Source organism: Carassius gibelio, chromosome B14, assembly GCF_023724105.1.
Source record: "Carassius gibelio isolate Cgi1373 ecotype wild population from Czech Republic chromosome B14, carGib1.2-hapl.c, whole genome shotgun sequence".
NCBI lineage: Eukaryota > Metazoa > Chordata > Actinopteri > Cypriniformes > Cyprinidae > Carassius > Carassius gibelio.
The window spans coordinates 8,353,788-8,370,659 of NC_068409.1; the positions used below are offsets into that span (position 1 = coordinate 8,353,788).

The 16,872-nt window shown below is 41.9% G+C and overlaps 2 protein-coding genes across 2 annotated transcripts in view; one reads left to right on the forward strand and one right to left on the reverse strand.

Annotated features, from left to right (window-relative positions):
* The window catches only part of commd5 (COMM domain containing 5), a 4,178-nt gene extending 3,310 nt beyond the window's left edge, over positions 1–868 (reverse strand). The window contains exon 1 of the mRNA XM_052575108.1: positions 698–868. Coding sequence (XP_052431068.1) covers positions 698–806 — 109 coding nt within the window. The 5' untranslated portion in view covers positions 807–868. The remainder of the gene's footprint in view (positions 1–697) is intronic.
* A 2,467-nt stretch (positions 869–3,335) lies between these two features.
* On the forward strand, positions 3,336–12,336 carry LOC127971076 (protein FAM199X). Its single transcript, XM_052573831.1, has 7 exons — positions 3,336–3,482; positions 4,468–4,641; positions 5,852–6,071; positions 6,858–7,010; positions 7,110–7,271; positions 8,790–8,996; positions 10,920–12,336. The coding sequence occupies exons 2-7, from the start codon at positions 4,475–4,477 to the stop codon at positions 11,094–11,096; spliced, it is 1,086 nt and encodes a 361-aa protein (XP_052429791.1). The 5' UTR covers positions 3,336–3,482; positions 4,468–4,474; the 3' UTR covers positions 11,097–12,336.
* Positions 12,337–16,872: the final 4,536 nt, after the last annotated feature.

The following is a 16,872-nucleotide window of genomic DNA, read 5'->3' on the forward strand; positions in this document are numbered from 1 at the left end:
TGTGTGTGTGTGTGTGTGTGTGTGTGTGTGTGTGAGAGAGAGAGAGTGTGTGTGTGTGTGTCGCTCTGTCTCTATCCCATACCAATGTTTTCATCGGTTAGAGACCTAAGATTTTATTAAAACACTGAATAAATAAAACAGGACAGAGAAAAATAATAATAAATATTAGTGAAATATACTACAAATGCAGTAAATATTGTATGTATGTGACATTGAATTGAATTGAATGTGATGACTGAATACAAGTATGGTATTACTGTAAGGATAATAACTGACAATCACTGATGTAATAATAATAATAACAATAAATAACCAGATGTTTTATAACATGCTTTGATTAAGATGATTAATAACATTTATTAAATTATATGTCCACAGTCCATCCTTAAGATAATAAATAAATTTCACTTCTGTAAAAGCTCCACCAATGTTCAATCATGTATTTATCTGTGATCACAGACTATGAGAATAGTGAAAACGAGAATACATCTTCTGGTAAAATGCTGCATTTCCCTGGCTTCAACTTCAACAACAACAATAACAATAATAAACAAACTATATACATTTTTATGAATGTAAAAACCCACCCTAAAGCTTGTAAACATTACTTAAACCACTTCCCAGTGTTTAGGACAACAGTCGCGTGATGAGTGAGTGAGTGTGTGTGTGTGTGTGTGTGTGTGTGTGTGTGACTGACCGCTCAGCATCTGTGTGAAGGTGTCTCTGTCCAGAGTCCTCAGATGCTTCTGCAGCTGCTGCACTTCAGCTGGAGCTCTTCCTCCGAACAAACTCACCGAGTCCGCCATCTTCCGCTGATCTTCGTCTCCTCCTCCTCTTCCTCATCAGCTGACGCCAGCGCTCTTCTTCTGCGCTGTTCTCCCGCGCGGGCTCAGTCTCGGGGGCGGGCGCCACCTGCTGCCTCTACACTAGTGATGGGATTTATGGCTCTTTGAGGGGATCCGGATCTTCGCGATCCGTTCCTTTCAAAGAGCCGTTCAAAAGAATGGCTCTTTTGGCTCTTTTTAAATATTTAGTCAGTTTTAAGAAGCCAGCTTGGGGGCATCTCAGTTTATCCTGGAAATAATCACTGGGAGGTATTATGAGGTGAGATTTGTAGTCAAATAATTAAAGCTCAGATATCACACACCAATATCTGAGTTTGAATTATTCTGAAATATTGATAGTTACCTCATTTCTCATGTGTGGACTATATTCCATAGGGTTGCACAAATCCCTCTGCTTAGACAGTGACATCATTATTTTGATTTACCTTGATTAGTACAAAGTGTGTGTGTGTGTGTGTGTAAAACTACGTTGACTTATGTTATTCATACAATACCTACTCACAAATAAACATAAAAAACAAAGCCGGCTGCAATGGATTTCTGTGCAAAACAGCTTTTACTACAAACACTTCCACACAAGAACATTGTTATCACACAAGAACATTTTGATAGAAAACTAATTTTTTTTTTAAAGTAGATAAAATTAGAATAAATAAAATGGAAATGTCTACATACTACATACTATTACTACTGTAAACTTTGCAAATAGGACATCAGCCCCTTCAAGTCAATGAACAATAACAAAGTGGGCTGCAATGAATGTCTGTGGAAAACAGCTTTTAGTGAAAAATTTCTATACAAGTACAGTATCACAAAAGAACATTTTTAATGATTTTAAAATAAGTTTTAAATGAACACAAAATGCAATGTAAATGCATGCACAACTAATAACTAATATCATCACGCTATAAAGGGTTGGCCTGCGCTAGGTGCGCCCCTCCCCCTATAACTGTTCTGTCTCCTGGAGGAGCTCATTTGTATGAATCTGTGTGAAACACGCATAGGAAAAAAGAACGATAGAAAGAACGGCTCCTCTCCAGTCGCGACTCGGCTCCCATCGTTCATGTTTATGAGCCGTTCAAAAGAATCGGTTCGTTCGCGAACGTCACAACTCTACTCTACACATTACTGGCCTTTATGATCATGTAGCAGGGCTTTCGATCAGATCTAAAAATGTTGAAATATCGAGACTTGCGTCGACAGATAGACAGATAGACATTTATACATGATTAATCTGACACTTTGAGTTCTAATCTCTGGAGAAGTTCATATAAGTTACCTTGATCAGTCTGTAAATACAGACAGGCTCTTTCTCTCACAGACAGGGTTAGAGTTCTGAGAGTGAAGTGGGTCAGCTTCACTCAGATATGACTAAATTCACTTTACTAAACAGACTTTGTGTAAGGAGAATACATGTCGTGGTGTAGTTTCGGTGATATGAAGGTTAGCAGGGTTTCCTGTGAAACATTAAGATCTCTGTTAACTGGTTTGAGTGTTGTTAGAACACAAGTAGCTAAACACGTAGTGTGTGACTCACACAACCGCATTACACCCGAAAACAACATATCAATATAAATACATCGTTTCTTAGTAGATGACTTCTAACAAAACTATGTTTGATCAACAAATTATACTCTTTGAGTCAAAGAAACATTTGTAGTATGAACACGTTTTTAATTTAATCGAATCATATCTGTTTCAGTTAAAATGAACAATTAGCACATGAGCATTCTAAATGTAACTTGTTTAGCGATTAAATTATATATATATATATATATATATATATATATATATATATATATATATATATATATATATATATATAAAGACACATATATTACTTGTCATACATGTGTGTGTAAAAATATAATTTTCAAGGAAAGAGTAGAAGAAGAAATAACTGATTAAATAAACGTAAATTGGGAGAATTGAATCTTTCGAAGCTTCGAATCAATTGAATCAATTGCTCTCCAGAATGATTCGGTGTTGTGAAGCGCTCGAGTCACTACACGCTGGTGACCCCTGCTGGCCAAACTGTGTAGATGCAACACAAACTGTGCACCCCCCATAAAAAATAAAATAAACTATACATTAAACCAATTAAAATAATAACGTGTCTGTATAATACATGATTCTGGTGGAATGACCTCCCAATCTCAATTCGAACAGCTGAGTCTTTAGTCATTTAAAAAAAAAAAACATTTAAAGACCAGCACTCAACCAACTAATACTAGCACTTACTTTTTCTTTTCTTGTCTATCATATATATATATATATATATATATATATATATATATATATATATATATATATATATATATATATATATATATATATATAAAACCCTGGCTATGCGTTCTGTACTAGACTAACTGAGACTTGTCATGGCACTTAGCACTTGTATACTATTGTATATATATATCGTGTAATTTTCAGGGCTTGTTTTGTTTGTTTTATGGACAGCTTGTATAAACAGTGGAGTCACGCGCGGCGGGCGCAGATTTGCGCACAGGACGCGACGCGCCACTAAACCACAGAAGAAGATCAGCTGCTGGGTCGTGACGTCAGCAGCAGAAGAGGATTGAGAGCGGATGTTTGCGCTGCTCTTCATAAACCTTTAAAACAGACCAGACACAGGTAAGAGTGACAAATAGACACGAATACGATCCTTCAGCGGTGTTTGTGATGCTCAGAGATCAGTGTTTGTGTCGCTCAGAGAGCCGTTAGCAGCGGGTTTTAGTGTGAGCTTACGGAGGAGGCTAAGCGATGCTAACTTTAGCTCAGAGTAGCTAAAATAATGAACAAACAAGAGATACAGGTAACGTTACTCTTTATATGCAGGCTAAATAAGCGACAGACGTTATTAATTCTTCAACAGAGAAGCTAGTGATGAGCTTTAGATCTAAAGAGAGAGAGAGAGAGAGAGAGAGAGAGAGAGGCCTGCTGGAGTCTGTTTACATGCGGCCCTCATCATCACTGTTACACAACACTATTGAGATTTATACATTACTGAATAAATCATCTCTCCATTGATGTGTGGTTTGTGAGGAGGACAATATTTGTCTGAGGTGCAAGTATTTGAAAATCTGGAATCTGAGGCAGCCAAAAAAAAATGTAAATACTAAGAAAATCTTAGTTAAGTTGTTCAAATGAAGTTCTTAGCAATGCATATTACTACCGTAATCAAATTAAGTTTTGATATTTACGGTAGGAAATTTACTAAATATCCTCATGGAACACGATCTTTACTTAATATCTGTGATGTAAATGTATTAAATATTAGCAGCTCAGTGGGATATGTTATTAGTATTCCAGTTGTTGCATCTTTAACAGTGTGTTTGGATACGCTCCTGATGTGAACAGAGATAAATCATGTTTGCTGTTATTTAATGTCTTTTTGTTTAATGGCAAAAATCTTTGAAGTTTAAAATTAATGAAGCATTTGTCATCAGAAACACAAGTCTGATCTAATGATATTTTAGTTTAAATGACTGATGATTTCAGGCTTCACTAGCCACTTTAGATGGCCTGAGTTTGCATCCTGTGTGTCATGTTTAGTGGAGCGAGAGGAAGGTTTGTATGCTCTGGACGCTCTTCTGATGCGCTGTCTGTTGTGCTGCAGCTTCCTGATGTCTGAGGACGTCTACGAGAAGTTCCTGGCTCCAGAAGAGCCGTTTCCACTGCTGTCTCAGAGAGGGATCTCCAGTGAGGATGCCACGCTGGACGCCAGTGACTTCAGCTTTCAGCTGTCCTCGTGTCACCGGACAGACCCTCTCCACCGCTTCCACAGCAGCAGGTCAGTGACCTCATGAACCTCACGGCTGCTGGCACCACCAGACACACAGAACATCTTCAAATCCTACAGCAGAGATGACTGAGCTGCACTGTTTGAGTCAGAGAACACACCGTAAACTCAGAGACAAACTCATTTAAAGTTTTCTGAAGGATTCAAAGAAAAATCACTGATGCTGAGAAAAACAAACACACTTCAGAAAGAAACAAGTGTTAACCACTGTTTTAATTTAACCTTTCATCGTAAAGTATTCAAGTAAGACACGCAAATAGTAAAATGTACAATGTAAGTGTGTTCAGTAAACTTGATTATTAAAACTACCAAAGCAGTTGAATCAAGCAGCGAGGGATTCTCTCTTTTCTTTTATTGTTTGGGTAACATTGAGACAGACGGCCTGTATATTAACACATACTCTAGGCTTAAAGTTCTCCAGCTCCGTGCTGAATATCCGGCGTGCAGCGTTTGGCTGCAGAAAGAAATTAATCCTACATTAAAACCGAGACTCGAGCACCGTCCCATCTGCACAACTCCCTCCACGAGAGAAGGCTGCAGCTGCTCGGTGACCCCCCCCCCGTGCACCTCGCCCCACACGACGCCCTTCACACCTGACACAGCAAGCACTGGGACCACGCCACGGTTACCTCTACAGCCAACATGGCGTCACACTTCTTCTTTGTACACCGAGGCGGGACCTGGAACAGTTCTTTCATCCTCCACTGAGCTATATTAATGCTAACAATAGTTGCGTTCCCTAATGCTAGTATCTCCTGTCACTGTTCAGAGATTAACGGCGGTCGCACACCAGACGAGAAGCGTTGTTGCGCCACCTGTAGGACAACTCGAGGTATCGCACACCGGACGAGAAGCGTCCATTACACATTATTCACTAAAAGACACGGCGCTGCGCTTCTCATCCGGTGTGCGACCCCCTTAAGACCGCCATCTAGCGGTCGGTAGACAAACTCAAAACGAAACATCTACCATGAATCTTGTATGATTTTATTATTTATTTATTTTTTAAATATCTATATTCAGTTTTTGAGAATCAATACAGTATCACCAAAGAAAATATTTCGATACTCACATGTATCGATATTTTCTAACACCCTGAATGCACATTCCAACTCATTCTGCCGACACTCACATATGAAGCATGCATGCGGTGAGCTGAGTATCTGTGTGTGTGTGTGTGTGTGTGTGTGTGTGTGTGCAGGTGGCACCTGACCTCCTGTGGCACCAGCGTGGCCAGCTCAGACTGCAGCGAGGAGCTCTTCTCCTCCGTGTCTGTGGGTGATCAGGACGACTGCTACTCTCTGCTGGACGAGCAGGAGCTGGCCTCCTTTGAGCTGTTCCCCGAGGGCAGTGTGTGCAGCGACGTGTCCTCCTCCATCAGCACATACTGGGACTGGTCAGACTCAGAGTTTGAGTGGCAGGTGAGTCGGCACTGCAGCTGTGTGATGGACTAGAATTAGCGTTTCATATTTCAGTTATCACTAAAAAAGGATTCCAACAACTGAAGATAAATAAATAATGTCCAGCATAAAGCAGAGTTTTACAGGAGATAGATCATCTGATATAATATCATAATTGTTGTTTTAACAATGTGCGATTTGTCATTTATAACCACTCGAAACTCCTCCAGAGCACACTCTTCACTCCATGTAGTACCGAATACAGTAGTGTTTTAATCACGGTGTGGAGGTTACAGGAAACAGCTGTAGTTCTGCTGCTCCACCAGCGCCCCCTGCTGTCAGAGAGAGGACTTACAGAGCCACATTCACATCCGTTTCTGTCTGGACTGAAAACAGACCCGATTTGTGTGTCCTGCTGTGAATTTATGACCAGTTGATGGAAAACAAGTTTATCTGAATAGTTTAAGTTATCTAGAATCATTCAAAGAGCAGAGAAAATGCTTATAATCGTTTATTAACCAATAACCATTTTAACCTGTGTGAGGTTTATTTACTATTTTACGAAACCTTATCAAAGCTTTATTTGAACATTTTGTACATTATTATATAATCTGTTGTCAGTCATGTTGTCATTTAAAATCCAGACATCATTGCTGATGTTATTGTTTTAGTCATTTTACTCGTTGTTTGTTGATTTTAAAGATAAAACCTGGTGAAACGCGCGTGTCTGTATGTGTTGAACACCTCCGCACTCTAGCGATACATTGATCAGACTGATGTTTGAGTACGGTCACGTGTCTGTTGCAGTTACCCGGCAGTGATCTAGCCAGCGGCAGCGATGTGCTCTCCGACATCATTCCCAGCGTGCCCAGCTCCCCCTGCCTCGCGTCCAAACGGAGAAACAAACCGCACCGGAACCTGGACGAGCTTCCCTGGAGCGCCATGAGCAACGACGAGCAGGTCTCAGACACTAGCACCGCTGCACACCGAGATCTACGAGGAGCTGTGGGTCATTAGACTGCAGTCAGGTGTGAGCTCACTTTGGTTTGTGTTTTTCAGGTGGAATATATTGAGTATTTGAGTCGAAAGGTGAGCACAGAGATGGGACTTCGGGAGCAGCTTGACATCATTAAAATAATCGACCCGAGTGCTCAGATTCTGCCGACAGACAGCGAGTTCATCATCGAGCTGAACTGCCTCACCGATGAGAAGCTCAAGCAGGTGATGGATCACACACACCACCTCCTGAAATCATCAGGAACCGCTTTCACAAAACATTATAACTCCACGAAGAGTTCTCCTAAATAGCAGTGAAAGTTTTAGCTAAGAGTTTAAGGAATAGAGAGAAGTCTTCAGCTCAGAGTAAGGGGGCGGGGTCGAGCTCGTTGCTATGGATGATGTCAGCATGCTTATTAACTAAACACACAGTGATTGGCTGATAGTCTCTCTCAGAGATTTATTCATAGAAATATTGTAGAGCGCAATATTATGTTGCTATATTACATTTTTTTTTTTTTATAAAAATGTTAATTGCCACATTCAAATGAAGATGTATAATGCAGGCTTAGTGTGACTAATTAAAGAAGTGGGCTATATATTCAGCTAATTGTCAGCCTCTTATATGTATGCTTCTCATAACAATTGCATTAGGGCTGTCCTCGACTGAAGATTCCTCTGGTCAGCTAGAAGTCATTCATTTTAAGCATTACTTTTATTAATAAACCATATAAATCATAATAATGAGCCTTTAATTGCCTACATAACCTAATAAGTGCTCAAGTTACGCTAGTGCTCTCTGTGTAAGAGGTGAAGTCTCTTCAGCACGTGTGTGCATGTTTCACACGGATTACATGACGTGAGAATATTTGATTTCTGTCTGAATTGCTTCATTTAAAAGTTTCACTCTCTATAGATATATTTCTCATGTCTGTAATAAGGCAAGCATCCAGGGAGTTTCAAAGTGCAATCAAGTTCAAAGAGTCCAAGACAGCAGAAAGCATCATGTTTGCTTTATTTGATAAAAGCGCAACATCTTGTGGCTATTCTGACTGCACATGAATAAACATAGTTGTTACAGATACAAAAGATGCATTGCTCTTATCTGACCAAAAATGCCAAAGTATTTTGAGAGTGAATGATCTCAGCGGCGCCTCCATCTGTTTGCAGTGGCCCGAGCGCACCACTGTTCAGCTTCACCCTCCGCACAGTTCTCTCTACGCTAACATTAGATTGAGCTGCCATGTACTACACACATCTCTCCCATGATGAGCCTTATCTGAGCGCATGTCCTGCTCAGTGTACTGTATTACCACACAGACCCGCCGTCAGTGACTTGTCCATCTCAGAGTGATTTCACCACTTCATGTGGAATTGATTTTTTCTGCGACTAAAGCTGAGTTCAGACTGCAAGATTTTAGCCCAGTTTTTGGCTCGACGACAGGAAATCACCAGCAAATGGCCAAACTCACAGGCAAATCAGTGCTCGTTCATGCGAGTGACAATCACGCAGTGTGAATGAGCAAAGACAAAATTTTAGGATGGTTTGTGGTTTGGTCTTCGTGACTCAGGACTCCTCCTCACTTTCCTAACCTTTCACAGATTCAGGAGCTAGATTTAGTGTTAAAACACTTTCTGAAATACTCTTAGAGCAAACATTTAGGAGTCCTAAGTTTAGGACTGACATGTCGATTAAACATCGGGTCTGTGCTGACTCTGTGAAGCGGTGTGTGTCTGCTGCAGGTGCGGAGCTACATCCGAGAGCACGGTCCGCGGCAGCAGCGCAGTGTGAAGAGGAGTCTGGCCAGCAGTGTGAGCGCTCACAGCAGCAGTAACGCCAGCATCACCAGCAGCATCAGCAGCAGCAGCACCTCCACCACCTCCAGCATCAGCAGAGCTCACAGCGACGGGAACCTGGCCTCCGCCGCAGAGAGGATACGGGACTCCAAGGTGCTCATACACACACACACACACACACACACACACACACACACTCACACACACACACACACACACACACACACACACACACACACACACACACACACACACAGCAACGGGAACCTGGCCTCCGCCGCAGAGAGGATACGAGACTCAAAGGTGCTCACACACACACACACACACACACACATACACACACACACAGCGACGGAACCTGGCCTCCGCCGCAGAGAGGATACGGGACTCCAAGGTGCTCATACACACACACACACACACACACACACACACACACACACACACACACACACACACACACACAGCAACGGGAACCTGGCCTCCGCCGCAGAGAGGATACGGGACTCCAAGGTGCTCACACACACACACACACACACACACACTCACACACACACACAGCGACGGGAACCTGGCCTCCGCCGCAGAGAGGATACGGGACTCCAAGGTGCTCACACACACACACACACACACACACACACACACACAGCGACGGAACCTGGCCTCCGCCGCAGAGAGGATACGGGACTCCAAGGTGCTCACACACTCACACACACACACACACACACACACACACATACACACACACACACACACACTCACACACACACACACACAGCAACGGGAACCTGGCCTCCGCCGCAGAGAGGATACGGGACTCAAAGGTGCTCACACACACACACACACACAGCGCAGCACAATTCAATTCAAGTTTATTTGTATAGCGCTTTTTACAATACAAATCATTACAAAGCAACTTAAAAAAATTTAAGAAAATTATGTTTCTACAATATTTAGTAGTAGCTTATAAGTGGTGACTGTCAGTTTGTGCGCATATGACAGGATTTGTAGAAAAGTTAAAGCTGCAGTCGGTAACTTTTGACGCTCTAGCGGTTAATAAACAGAACTGCTTGCGTCTTGCGGAAGAACATCGTAGCCGGATCTACTTCTCTCTGTTTATGTCTATGAAGAATCACAAAGGTACTGGGTTACTCCGCCGGGGTATCCCCGAAGCAATCTAAAATAGTCCGAATATAAACACTTATTATAGGTGCACCCTAGTGATTCAGGACAAGATAAAAACACGGTTTGGAAAATGGATTCATGTTGTACTCGCTTATTATATACATTTTTCTACATTTTGAACACAAACAAAGTTACGGACCGCAGCTCTGATTGGTTGTTTTCTTACCGGGAGCGATGTATTTCTGCAAATGGTAATAGGACACTGGGAGGAGCCAGAGGAACTTGATTTATACACAGATTATCTGTCTCATATTCTACTGTCAGGACATAATGACAGGTTTAACAAATATGTAAAAAATATATATTTAAAAAATTTACCTACAGCACCTTTAAATCAAGACGTAGTCAGCTAGACGATGAACAATATTAATAATTTAATAATTAATAATAATTATATGATGCAGTCACACTTGTAGCAATATTTGTTAGTTCTATTGTTGATTCAGGGTCAGCATCATCTGAGGTCCTCTGAGGGTCAGCATCATCTCTTCTCAGGTGTTCTGGATCCAGACTGGAGCTTGTGCAAATCCTAGTTACCACGGGATGAAGATCCCAGCAGAAACAGAGAAACACATCGAGACATCATTAGCATAGCTGCTGATCCAACAGAGTTAAATGAATTAGTGTAACCCAAGCTAAAGAATAAAATGCACATTTGATCAGATGACACTTCTGGTTCAGAGCTGATACTGACACACAGAACTGAGTTCACACCGCTGTCCTGTCTGAATGTTTACTGGTGTGTAGCTTCAGTGACTGCTTCCCTAGGGACTGCATTAACTGTTCAGATCGAGGCCATACTCCATATTCCTCAAGACCAGTGCTTAAGTGACTGCTGATGAAGTTCAGGTTTCAACTCTTTTTGAGAGTGTTTGTTGTGCTGGTGTCTTGCAGAAGCGCTCCAAGCAGAGGAAGCTGCAGCAGAAGGCCCTGCGCAAGCGTCAGCTGAAGGAGCAGAGACAGGCTCGTAAGGAGAGACTGAGCGGTCTGTTCCTGAACGAGGAGGTGCTGTCTCTCAGAGTCCCAGAAGAGGAGGAGGACCACTGCGACGACCTGGACGTGCTGATGTGACCCCAGTGACCCTTCAGTGTTCCTTCTACGCCTCCTCCTCATCATCATCCTCATCACACACAGCAGCGGTGCAGTCTCAGAGCACCTAGCGTCAACGCTAACATCTGTCTGCTGCGGCCTCACACACACGCTTCAGAAATACAGTCAAACCAGACACTGTTCAGACACCTTCAACACGTCTCACTTTATTTCACGCTCATAAAATATGAGAAGAACTTTGAGATAAAGCTATGTAACAAAACATGCTCAGGTCAAAGAGTCAGAACATATTTTTGGGCTTAAAATCTTTGTTTTACTATCCTCACTTACATTAATGAACAGTGTAAAAAAATAAAATGATAATTATATCTGGTGTCTGAATAAGTTTGGTTGAACTGTATATGTCAGAGATAAATGATTAAGTACATAACACTAATTGTATGTGATAGCAAGTTTAAAACACACTTGTAGAATTGTGTTCTGCTCTGAGCCAGAAGACAGCGTTCTGTGCCCGCGCATCTGAATCGAGGAGAGCTCGGACACGTTCTTCAGTAGCAGTGAAAGAACAGAGAGGTGTTTGTGTTTCATCACGGTCTCCACTGAGCATCTGTTCATTACCTGTACATCAGTTCTTGTGTAATGATGAACTCAGGCATAGAGGGAACACTGACCGCTCAAGACATCGCTCGCTCGCTCTCTGCTTCTGTTGGAAATCTCATCAAATCATGCTTTTGACATTACAATTCACATCAAAATCAGAGAAAGGAATATTTCATAACTTTGTGATTATATTTATATAATCTGTGTTGTAGAGTGGAAGTGAGGGACTTTGTTTTAGTGTAAAAACTACACTCATTCATTATCTAACATGTTTTGTTTGGGCCAGAATGTGTTTGCTTACAGCATTTGTTTTTGTTAACCTCGCTTATGTGTTATTTAAGCTTTCTTTATAAATGCAAGCTTTGTTTTATTGCAGATGTACTATTTGAACAATGATTTTCCCAAAAATGTTGCAAAATGTCTAAAAAACATATATCTATTGGTTTCACCATTTGTAAAACAACAGATATTTCGAGTCAGGCATAAATGTAAGTTAGTATGACTTAACCGCTTTAGTGAAATGTCTGCATATTCTTAATTCTAACTGAATAAAATCAAAGTATGACGTGGATGAGATGTGAAATATGTTGAACATCAAAATGCTTTTGTGTCTTAATAATATACTGTCTTGACATTAAATATTTTGAAGCATTTAAAACAATTATTTCAGTTTCTTTTGGGTGATCTATTAACTACTGGTTAATAATACAGGACTGCTTGTCTTTGCACATCTCTCTCTGAATGTGAGCAAAACTAAAGAGCTGATTGTGGACTTCAGGAGGAGACAGCAGATCTTATGATCAGCGGGACCCCTGTGGAGAGGGTGAGCAGCTTCAAATACCTTGGTGTAAACATCTCTGAGGACCTGACTTACACTTCTCACATTCAAACACAGGTTAATAAAGCCAGACAAAGACTGTACCATCTGCGACAGCTGAGGAAATTCAGGGTCTCACCAGCAATCCTGAAAACGTTCTATTCTGGGGCTATAGAAAGTGTACTGACTCAGTGTATCTCAGTGTGGTATGGGAACAGCCACAGTCAAGAATGCAAAGCCCTGCAGAGAGTTGTGCGCTTAGCTGAGCGCATTTCAGGGTCTGTCTGCTTTATAGATTCATATTTAACAATGGCAACAATCAATCTCCCGATTTAAAGTGATTTTTCTTATAGAGTTTGGGAACATGACGTCAGCAACGCAATGCATTCTGGGACTTTAGGACACGGACGCTGCTGTATGTATTGTATTGGATTGATAATAGAATTTGTTTGCTCTCTACAGCTAAAAAATAAGTTACAATGGTAAAAGCTTGTTGTGTAATTAACTGCCATACTCGTACTCATGACCGGCATGGAAAAATAATTTGAAAGCTTTTCAGCTTGTCTTGATCTCAGGTCTCCGAGTTAACAAAGCGGCGTCACATAGCTTGGTTAGCAGCAGTAAGAAGGAAAAGAAGGATTGTCCCTTTGGTCTGATATATACACACGTATGTATGTGCATTTATATATATATAAATATACAGAAATGTACGTTATATAAACAACTTTTTTTTGGATGTGATTAATCGATTTGACATAGGCTACTTACATTAAATGTTACCTATGCATGAACCACATCTCCTGCATTATCAGTGTTATGCATATTGCATACCACCTGTTACAGTAATAAATGGCAAAATTGATCAATTCTGTATCTCTTTATTTGTGCATCATAACACCATCCATCCATCATCTTCCGCTTAATCCGGGGCCGGGTCGTGGGGGCAACAGTCTAAGCAGAGACGCCCAGACTTCCCTCTCCCTAGCCACTTCTTCCAGCTCTTCCGGGGGGACCCCGAGACGTTCCCAGGCCAGCCGGGAGACATAGTCCCTCCAGCGTGTCCTAGGTCTTCCCCGGGGCCTCCTCCCGGTGAGACGTGCCTGGAACACCTCCCTGGGAAGGCGTCCAGGAGGCATCCGAAATAGATGCCCGAGCCACCTCAGCTGGCTCCTCTCGATGTGGAGGAGCAACGGCTCTACTCTGAGCTCCTCCCGAGTGACCGAGCTTCTCACCCTATCTCTAAGGGAGCGCCCAGCCACCCGACGGAGAAAGCTCATTTCGGCCGCATGTATCCGGGATCTTGGCCTTTCGGTCATGACCCACAGCTCATGACCATAGGTGAGAGTAGGAACGTAGATTGACCGGTAAATCGAGAACTTTGTCTTACAGCTCAGCTCCTTCTTCACCACGACAGACCGGTACAGCGACCGCATTACTGCAGAAGCTGCACCGATCCGTCTGTCAATCTCACGTTCCATCCTTCCCTCACTCGTGAACAAGACCCCAAGATACCTGAACTCCTCCACTTGAGGCAGGAACTCTCCACCAACCTGAAGTGGGCAATCCACCCTTTTCCGACTGAGAACCATGGCCTCGGACTTGGAGGTGCTGATTCTCATCCCAACCGCTTCACACTCGGCTGCAAACTGTCCCAGTGCACGCTGAAGGTCCTGGTCTGAGGAGGCCAACACGACAACATCATCTGCAAAAAGCAGCGACGAAATCGCATGGTCCCCAAACCGGACACTCTCTGGCCCTTGGCTGCGCCTAGAAATTCTGTCCATAAAAATTATGAACAGAACCGGTGACAAAAGGCAGCCCTGCCGGAGTCCGACATGCACCGGGAACAGGTCTGACTTACTGCCGGCAATGCGAACCAAGCTCTTGCTCCGGTCGTATAGGGACCGAACAGCCCTAAGCAGAGGGCCGCCGACCCCATACTCCCAGAGCACCCTCCACAGGATGTCGCGAGGAACACGGTTGAATGCCTTCTCCAAATCCACAAAACACATGTGGACTGGTTGGGCAAACTCCCATGAACCCTCCAGCACCCTGGAAAGGGTATAGAGCTGGTCCAGTGTTCCACGACCGGGACGAAAACCACACTGTTCCTCCTGAATCCGAGGTTCCACTATCGTCATAACACACTGAGGTCATAACACATCATAACACACTGAGATTAATTTGTACAGTTTACAATAACGCATATTAAAAAGTGAAAGGGCAGTGTAACTCGCTCGTTGACGCGGAAAATTTGTAGGTTCTGCACCCATCCATTTGTAAATTGCAGGTGAGACTCGAGAGATTTATAATTTTTAAACTGATCAGAGGTGTACGCTCTGACACTACAAACAAGGTTAGAAAACACATTGGGGAAGGTTACGAGCGGCAGCTCTTTAAGATCATCCAACCACTCTTTGTGTTCGTGCAGATTGAGTTCCTATAAGGTAATGAATTAAAATTAAATGCATATTCAGCAGTAAAATGAATATTACCAAGAGAAACGTCTATGAAAGGTTAACATTTGTGTTGTCAATCAAAAAAATTTAATAAAACTAATTAGTCACACATTTTCTGTAATTAATCGTGACTAATAGATCACTAATATATTGTCATCATTTCACACTGAAAATCCAAATAAATGTTGAAACTACATAACATTTTTACATTGTTACATATTTAAGAATGACATCTCTTTACAAAGTCTCATTATTGTTAAGCGCATCTTCCTCTCAAATTTAGCAATTAATTATAACTATTCAACATTAAAGTAAAATAATTTTGTGTTCTTTTTTTAACATTTATCTATGTTCTGAAAAATATAACTTTTAATTAAATTGATTGTGAAACAATCTTCACGTAAACTATAAATTGTATATGCATAAACTATATATATTAATCATTATTCAAGCAACAAAAGTTAATAAGCGACTAGAACAGTCGCGTGATTTCTCTTTTTAGTTTCCGTGATTTTCACCAATGACAGACTTAAGCAAGATTCACTTTAAAAGCAATGATGTCTCTTTAAAATCTGATGTGCGTGAGGTATTTCTGACACATGTCAGGTTTTCTCCCAGCTCTTTACGATTATTTTGGACTTTAGAAATCATTTAAGGTAGTTATTTTAAAATTACTAGCCAAAATTGTGTATTTTGACGTGTGTGTTTTTGTCGCTAGCCAGCATAGGTCCAGCCGAATGCACAGACTTTCAAACTATACTGCCTTTGATAATCACCTTCTTCCAGGCTGATCTATTTCTGCATTATAAACGATAACGCTGCCTTTATACTAGTTTAAAACTAGTTGTGGATATCTCATAACTCCCTCACACAAGCTTTTCAACAGTGTTGCGTTCTCCAGTAGATTGTAGTTGTTTCCAGGTCTTCACAATTGTAATTAGCTTTTGATTCGCTTTGGATAAAAATGTCAACTAAATGAATAAAAAGCTAAATGAATTCACAAGAAAACCCCACCAACGCTACTTAAAACAAGTCCAAAACTAACCCAATCGGATTTTAACTGGTCCCCAGTTGAAAATCGAATCTTTTGGCAGGGTAAATTAGCATCCCAGGGGATAAATATAATGTTATTGGAGTAGCTTCAAAACAACCATTGGCAACATTGTAGCAGCCCAATTCCATGGGAAACGGCAGACTTGGCACTGTTGCATCTCTTCCTTTTCTTTTCCAGCTGGCCTGGGCCAGTGTTGCCACCTTGTGGACAAACTAACTTAATGCAAACACAATTCAAAGCATATTTGCGATCAGCACGTAGTAGTCACAGGTCGGAGCCGACCACAGATGTCGTGAGTCTCACCCCTCCCTAGTTTCCACCTCGAGAAGGTCCCAAGAACACCCCAATGACCAGACACATGAGAGAGAGTGAGTATAATTAAAACAAACTTTATTTAAATTATTTAAAAGGTGTGAAGGGAAGGGAAAAGGGAATCTAAAATCCACTCTCGGGGCCAGAGAGTATAGGTCCGAGTCGCTTCTGACTCTGTCACAGGGACTCTCAGGTAAGCCTGTAGGTAATTAGTGTCCTTTCCTTCACGTGACTCAACAGGGTTTTTCTCAGTAGTGCCTTTGTGTTTCTCCTGCAGGAGAACCGTCGGTGGGGCCCTTCCAGTCCCTGCACGCAGAGTAAAGAAGGTAAGTAATTCTGATGAATTGGGTGGGGTGCGTACCTGACGCCGTTCGCCACGAGATTCTGGGTCCACGGTTGGAAACGCCTAAAAGGTCCACAGGTAAGTATGCAGGTGAATATATTGGGGTCTTGGCCTTCGGTGTATGGGTAAGTATGCAAGAAAGATACACAATCCTTAACTTTGATTTTCGTCCAGGTAAACCCTACGGATGGAGTTTGCAGGCGAGTATGCAA

Bases quoted from the DNA above. Each gene is read 5' to 3' on its own strand.
- LOC127971076 (XM_052573831.1), top strand. From the start codon at position 4,475: ATGTCTGAGGACGTCTACGAGAAGTTCCTGGCTCCAGAAGAGCCGTTT. The intron at 6,072-6,857 runs GTGAGTCGGCAC...TGTCTGTTGCAG, and splicing joins ACTCAGAGTTTGAGTGGCAG to TTACCCGGCAGTGATCTAGC. The intron at 8,997-10,919 runs GTGCTCATACAC...GGTGTCTTGCAG, and splicing joins AGAGGATACGGGACTCCAAG to AAGCGCTCCAAGCAGAGGAA.